This window comes from Galeopterus variegatus, unplaced genomic scaffold (assembly GCF_000696425.1).
Source record: "Galeopterus variegatus unplaced genomic scaffold, G_variegatus-3.0.2 Scaffold2826, whole genome shotgun sequence".
NCBI classification, from domain to species: domain Eukaryota; kingdom Metazoa; phylum Chordata; class Mammalia; order Dermoptera; family Cynocephalidae; genus Galeopterus; species Galeopterus variegatus.
In genome coordinates this window covers 261,043-268,820 of record NW_007728937.1, presented here as the reverse complement: position 1 = coordinate 268,820, position 7,778 = coordinate 261,043, and the positions used below count along the sequence as shown (strand labels likewise).

Here is a 7,778-nt window from a genome sequence, read left to right as displayed (position 1 = left end):
TAAAAGTTTCTGTGTATCCACATATGAAATTAAAACAGACTACATGACCAAAAAACCACCGGTAAGAAGCACCAAAAATAAAACCTAGACGCAGAAAGGCCTTTCTCAAAGTATGTTTCTTTTTGCTCATTTATTCACCCATTCACTCCAATATTAAGCTCTGTGTGCCCATGTGTGGGGATTCACTTGAAATAAAACACAGCCCTAACCCTCAAGAAGATTTCAAATCTTTAAGATTGATTAAAACTATGTGCAGAGACTGCAGCCTTGTTTAGGGTTTATACAAATTCAAAAACTGAATACGGAAAGATAGCTAGGGGTAATATCTGCCTATTCTGAACATCTGTAGTTATATTTCTACAGTACTTGACAGCAACAGCACAAAGAGACAGAAATGGTTTTAATTTTACCCTTAGGATATTTATCTATTACACATTATAATGATAATTCCAGCTTATGAAAAAAAAGATAACTTGGTTTTAAAACCCAAGCAGAGCTATAGGATAGGTAAAGGTAAGACTGGTGACCTGACCGAGTACCTTACAAAAGTATAAGAGGTAACTTTTTGCAAACTTCTATTTTCTTTATATCTAATTATATCACACTTATAGTCCAACTAGCAGTAAAATTTGCTTTATTTTGGTTAAATGCCTAAAACTTTATCTAAGAACAAGACAACTGTAAATTAAATCTAAACAATACACTATTCTTAAAGCAGACAAAAGTGATTTCCCTCCTTTATTAAGTTCTTATTTTAGGACATATCAATTTGCACTCCTCATAAGAGGCATGGCATTAAAAAAACAAAAAGATTAGTTTTTTCTCCTGCTTCCAAAATTCTTATCAGTCTCCCTAGATGATTATGAGAAGAACTATACGTAAAAAGTAACATGTACAATACATCATCACAGCATTTTTCCAGTATAATTTTTTTTTCCAAATGGTACCTTTTATAAAATTACTAACTAAATCCAGGATCAGCAAATAGTTGTTAGGTGATGAGGAATTTAAACTTTAAAGCAACTATGTAATGCAGGTGGCAACTCAACCTTGTAACTCAAACCTAGTAACACAAATTAGAGGTAAAAACTGCTAATAATTCTAAGTTATGAGGTAGGGGTATATGTATACATATGTATGTATGAATACCCATGTTATAAATTTGTGGGGTTAAGGTTTTTTTTTTTTTTTTTTTTTTTTTTTTTTTTTTTTTTTTTTTGGTTCACCTTTGCCAAGATCAATCAAGATGAAGAACAGTAATTGATCTAAAAGTCAGGAATTGGGTACACCTTTAAAATTTCAACACTATATTTCCTTTATATGATGTTACAATAAATGCTCTATAAAACTGTTAGCTGAAGCCTAGGTAAGAATAAGGTCTGTTTTGAGAACAGCATTTACCACTGCCCAAAATAGTTCCAAAAATGATGCAGACTATAAAAGATACTTAGCTTGTACTATAGCAGATAACTGAAAAATGTTCCTCAAATATTTAAAGAGGCGATAAATTTTTCTCCACCTGGTATATTACTGGACTTTTTGCATAAGAATGTCATTCAAGTTTTCTAAAATGAGAACTGAGTTTACATTAAACATCTCTAAAATATTTAATAGTTTAAAAAAAAATTACTGTAGTGAGATGCATTTGCAAAATATCCAATTATCCAGATAAAAGTAAATGAGAAACTTAAAGAGGGAAAGTCTTAAACACTATTAATCTTTTCCCACGTGAAAAGTGGGAATAAAAAATAGCAGAATATTCGTAAGTGAAAATATTACCTGGTTTCTAAGGCACATGGTTAGCTGTAACATCTAAAGTGGGATTTATTTGATGAACTGCATTAAGCCCTCAGAACATTTGGTGCAACTCAAGTAGAAATAGGCAAATATTTACATGTCAGTCTGTAGTCCAGAAAGGTATTTCAACTAAAATATGTCCATCTTCACATCTGAAAACACTTAGACATTATCGATATAATATTTAGAAGAGTTTCTGTATAGAAGACTTTTAGGCGAACGTACAGAGCTCAATGCCTTAGAAGGTTAGGTAAACTCAGTTCTCTTTTGTTCATCAATGCCTCATTTCCACTACATAAAGTTTGGTCTCCAGTTCCACTATCCAATGACTGCTTTACATTAAGGTGTACTTCACTGGTACCACATAATGTGATTACATTATAAAAGGCCTCTAGATCACTTTGTTCAAATGTAATAGCTGGTTTCGGTAATGTTCCAGGAGCAAGGGAACCCTCTCCAACAATTCTTAGGTTGATAAATTTGATTTTCCAAGTATTCTCAAAAGGGCACCGAATGAGTCCAAAAATTTGTTCAAAAATGCCCAAACATGTGTTTTCTCGGTGGACAGTCCCGGCAACTCCAACCATAACTAGCCCATGGGGAGAAGAAGCACATTTCAGTCCACGGGAATCTAGGTTGGGGCTGAGGAAAAGAAATTCTTCCTTCACTAGTGACAGCAAACGAAGGCTCACGATTTCTGCTCCATGGTAGTCTATCATATTTTGTTCTGATGTGTTGTAATAAAACCTAAGCTTGACATCATGCCAGAAGTGTTGTGGACCCCATTCATCTTGAGGTGGTCCCAGAAAAGGATTCTGAGAATTAAGAAGTTCAAAGAACCAGTGACAGAATTCTTCTCCCAGGCGACGAAAATCAACCTTTTCAGCTTTTTTATCTTCTTTTGCCGGCTGATTAAAATAGATAAAATGAATACAAAATAAAGCAAAGTTTTAACTTTTATATCTATTTTTCTATCTAGCCTGTTTCAGAGCTAAGGTTTAATGTACTGATAACAGCAGAGGGAACTGAACTACATGTAAACTCACTGAACCCACCATGCATAGTAAAATCTTTTTTTAAAAAAGGAGAAAAACCATTTTAGAATTTTCTACCTTAAAAATGAAAATTCAGCTAAGAAAGTAAGGTTTAACAAAGTCTCTTAAAATATCAGCATGATTGGTCAATAATAATGATTTACAACATTACTATTTTCTCTTGATTGTGTCAGTTTTTTCACAGGTGTGTATCTCTGCCAAACCTTCCAACTGTACACTTTAATTGAATGCACTTTGTTGCATATTATATCACAATAAAGTTGAAAATAAATAAGCATTTTTACTGTCTTTAAACTGACACTGCTAAGGTGATTGAAATAGGTTATTTTCCATGATTGAGATTAATTTTATACTATAATTTCTTTTTTTAAAGGAAATGTTACTGCAAAATCATTCCTGACAGGCTAGATCACATTCACCTACGTATTCCAGAATACAGTACCTCACTGATGGGAAAAGAGCTCATATTTTACTGAACACCTACTATTGTATATATTGGGCACTGTATACGGCACTTAAGGGCTTTCCTCCTATCTTCACAACAAGCTTTATGATACAGATATCATTGTTATGATCAATTTATAGATAAAAAAAAAAAAAACGCTCAGGTCAGGTTATTTGCCCAAGTTCACACACCTAGTATACGGCAGACCCTAATTTGAAGTCGCATCTATACGATTTCAAAGTCAATGCTCTTTTCAGTTTATTAAGAAAGACCTTAGAAGATACTTTCTTAATGTGAAGGCAAAGCTTCCTCACTTAAAACTTAATTAATTCTAAGAATATGAAATGTGTAAAATATGCAAATTTCCTAAAAGTTCATTCAAGCAACATTTAAATGTCCAGTCAATATCTAAAATGGACAGTGGAGATACAAAGAAATAGGAACAGCCAATGTCAGCTCTGGAAAATTACAACAGGATTTTTTCTAGTTGAAGAAAGTCTTAAAAATGAGACTGTATTACAATAGAATTCTTTTAAAGTAAAAAAAAAAAAATTACAGAAAACAAAAGCCCAAAATTAAATTAATCTTGCAGTTTAACTCTCTAAAAATCCAATAGTTCTCATTTGATAAGGGGGAAAAACTTTCTTCCCCCTCACAAATCAACAGAATATTTATTACACGTATATCACTAGATGTCAGAAATATTTTCTTTTAGTTGCTGTACTGGTCTTTTTTCCTTTAGGATGAGAAGAATAATGGAGTAAAGTTAAAAGTATAAAATACAAATTTCCCCCCTCACAAATCAACAGAATATTTATTACACGTATATCACTAGATGTCAGAAATATTTTCTTTTAGTTGCTGTATTGGTCTTTTTTCCTTTAGGATGAGAAGAATAATGGAGTAAAGTTAAAAGTATAAAATACAAATATATCAACCACCTTCTTCCAGATCTAAGATTACCTACAAAGTTTCAGACAGAACAAAGGTTCAGAATATAACTATAAGATCTACTTTACCTGTTGAAAGAGTTGGATGTCCTCTGTCTTCATAACTGGCTCTGGTGTTTCCTTCAATTTCAGTGGTGATTGCTTTTCCCAGTAATCTTTTGCATATTGAATAAGATTGTGTTTTTCAGTAGCTGGAGGTATAACAACTCCCTGTGTTGCCAAGTACTTAAATATGACATCTCGATGGACTTTTCTACGCTTCAGAAGTTCTTCTACACTTTGACTATACACTAAAATTGCACGAATGGCATCTAGAGGGAAATTGCAAAGATTAATATAAAATCATGAAGCACTTGTAAATTTGTCAAAGGTCAACAGAAACTACCAAATAATATTTATAAACTCTTGTCACAACATTAATTGCTTTTGCATGTTGTTTTTAAAAACAGGAATTGGGTTGTCAAGTCCCCCCCCCCCAATTCCTTTATGCTGTAAACTTTCATTACCTAAAATTCCCCCTTCCTTTCACTTCCTATATGTGACAGTGAAATTCTAGCACTTCCTCTTAAAGAATTGTCTTAACAAAAATTGTAAGCCAGAATTTTTTTTTCTAAAAGGCCAATGGACCTAAATTCAGATACAAAACCTCTAAAAACAGGTAAAATTACAATATTTTAGATGTCAAGGAATTTTAGTCCAACATCCTCACTCTATGAATAATGAAAGTTGAGGATACATGACGTTTCAATAATCATATTTTTAGAAGTGGCAGAACCTGGACTTGTATGTTTTTTAATTTTTAAAAACTTTATATTAAACACAGACTGAAGAATATTTTTGACATGTGTGAGGTATACAGAATGGCAATAAAATGAACTTCCATACACACACCTCCTAGCTTAAGACATAGCAAATTACGAGTATCTTTGAGGCTCTCATTTCACACCTCCCTAATGCTGTTCCTCTCTCTTCTTATTCTCCTCACAGGGTAGCTATTATCCAAAATGTTTATTTTTCCCTTGTTCTTCTTTATAGTTGTACAATATAAGCATGTATCAGCATACAATATAGTTTGGTATGTTTTAAATGTTCTATAAATTCAATCCATCAATATATATAATCTTTGGAAGCAGCTTTTCACTTAATGTTTTTGAGATTAATCTATATGGGTGTATGTAGCTATAGTTAACTCATTTTCACTGTTATACAATAATTAATTATGCTACTAGGTATCTACCTATTCTTCTGATTATAGATTTTTATTGTGTGTGTCCTATTACAAACACTGCTACTTTGAACATTCTCATACATATTTCCCAGTGTACACAGAAAGGCAAGCAGCATGAGCATCACCTGGGAGCTTGTTAGACATATAGAATTTCTGGGCCTACAACAAAACTACTGAATCAAGAGTCTGCATCTTAACAAGATCTCTAAGGGATTGAAAGACACATTCAAGTTTGAGAAACCTAAGTCTAGAGTATGTGTCTTATCTTCTATTTTAGGAGATAATGCCAAACTTATTTTCTAAAGTGGTAGTTCTAATTTACATTCCTTCATTAGGTGTCAAAGCATTGCTTCACCTGACCAACACCTGAGGTTTATATTTTTAAATTTTTGCCAATCTGGTACATAGAAAAGACACCTTGTGTTTTTGATTTTCATTTCAGTGCTTTCTAAAGTTGAAAATCTTTTCATATGCTTATTGGTTATTTTTTTACTGGAGAAATGTCTCTTCTTTCCTGGAAAAAGGTCATTTAAACATTTCTGTACTGGGAAATTTTCACTTTTTCTTTATTTGCATTTAGATCCACTATCAATTAAATCCAATATTTTATATAATACAATTTTAAATTCACACTCACCATGATCGTAAAAATCACCACGATTTACATTACATGTCATGTAAAATATATAAATGCTGAAGAACAATGTCTCAAACTATTTTCAGTCTAAATTCTTACGAATTTCTTTTACGTTCATGGTTCCAAGTTACAAATGACAAAAATGTAAACCCGACTTAAAAGCAGAGAAATCGTTTCAAAAGGGAGAATTTTTTGAAGACACTTAAATCATATACAAATATATGAATCTGGAACATTTTAAAGTAAAATTCAGTAAATTTAAAACTAGCAGTGTGATGCACAAAGTGAGACAAACTTTATATTTTTATACGAACTAGGCACAAACAGGTTCAATATTAATAACCCTTGAAATCTTACTCTGCCCTAATGTACTCGTATATTTGACTCTGAAAACAATGTATTCCTAGAACACAAAATCATCTCAGAAAAACTTTGGCTCCAAAAGGAGACACGAACTCAAACTGTCTTTCTATTACAGTCGCTGTTTCACCAGAGACTGATGAAAAGTGTGTATGATATCCTCTTCCCCTCAAGCTTGAAGAAAAAAAGCCTGAACAGCTCAGCTGATCGAAACTGAAAATATAAAACATTCTGGCTCCCCGGAAATTTTAAGAGATAACTATTGAGGCACTACGAAACCTCGAACCAACAAGCTTTTGCTCATAACATTTAATGGCTATAACCTGGAGACTGCGCCATTGTCAGCGCCACCATCTCTCTCAGGGGCCCAACGCGACCCCCGCCGCCCAAGTCTGCGTCTTGGTTCCAAAGCCGCGGAGCAGCGGGAGTGGCCAGGATTCTGCCCAAGAGCGGCTGGGGATGAACTGGGGGTTGGGTCTCGAACCCCCTCCACTCCCACGCTCCCTTAACATTGGGTCGGGGTGAGGGCTGGGGAGGGGCGTCCGCCCTCGGGGTGTAGGGTCTGTTCTCTCACCTTGCCGGTCCTCAGGCTGCACCAGGCGGTTGGTGACGGTGTCGCATAGGGCCATGATCTCATCGTTGTCCAGTAGGCCGAGCAGGTTACGACAGCCCTCCATCTCTGAGCAGCTCAGCCCCGACATCTCGACCCCCGGGAAGGGGGGAGAGGACGACACCAATAATGTCGTCTCTACGGCCCACCGGGCCCGTGCCTTAGCAACAGAGACCGGAAGTGTTTCTCTTCTTGTTCGCCGCGGAAGGGTCTCAGGTATTCCAAACCCCTGAGCGGAAGTGATTGCCAAGGCAGTCAATCAGGAAATACGGTGCTCCGACTTGAGGTTCCGGGCTGGCCGGACGGAGCGAAATCCTACCGTTGATGGAAAGAGCTGCTTTTACTCGGAGACCACCGACCCTCCACAAGGGAGCTGGTTACAGAAAGAAAAGCCCTGAACTCCGCCGAAGTCCCTCCTCCAAAAGAGCGCCTTGGAGGCCTGCGCAAGTGCAGGTGCGTGGGAAGCGCGCGGAGGCCCCGGCGCACGGCGAGCTCCCGTGATGCCCCGGGGCCGGCCAATGGAGGCGGCTCCTCCTCGCCCGCGGGCCCGGCCCCCGGGAGAGCTTGAAAGTCCTCAGCGGTTACTTCTGAGTTGGGTGAGCCGGTAGCTTGATATTAAGTTAGGTAAATTAAGATATTTTGGTTTTGTTTAACATTGTAGTATGAAAAAAAAATATATATATATATATCACCTAT

General features: G+C 36.0%; 1 protein-coding gene across 1 annotated transcript; it reads right to left on the bottom strand.

The window, feature by feature from the left end:
- Nucleotides 1-1,290: 1,290 nt before the first annotated feature.
- On the bottom strand, nt 1,291-7,514 carry LOC103599014 (chromosome unknown open reading frame, human C3orf38). The gene is made up of 3 exons (XM_008583087.1): nt 7,047-7,514; nt 4,317-4,558; nt 1,291-2,705 (listed from the first exon to the last, which is right to left on the bottom strand). Exons 1-3 carry the CDS (start codon nt 7,171-7,173, stop codon nt 2,028-2,030), a joined length of 1,047 nt encoding a protein of 348 aa, XP_008581309.1. The 5' UTR covers nt 7,174-7,514; the 3' UTR covers nt 1,291-2,027.
- Nucleotides 7,515-7,778: the final 264 nt, after the last annotated feature.

Excerpts from the sequence above, each read along its gene's own strand:
- LOC103599014 (XM_008583087.1), bottom strand. The coding sequence starts at position 7,173 with ATGTCGGGGCTGAGCTGCTCAGAGATGGAGGGCTGTCGTAACCTGCTC. Across the intron at positions 4,559-7,046 it reads GCAGCCTGAGGACCGGCAAG|ATGCCATTCGTGCAATTTTA; the intron begins GTGAGAGAACAG and ends ATTTCCCTCTAG. Across the intron at positions 2,706-4,316 it reads ACATCCAACTCTTTCAACAG|CCGGCAAAAGAAGATAAAAA; the intron begins GTAAAGTAGATC and ends TATTTTAATCAG.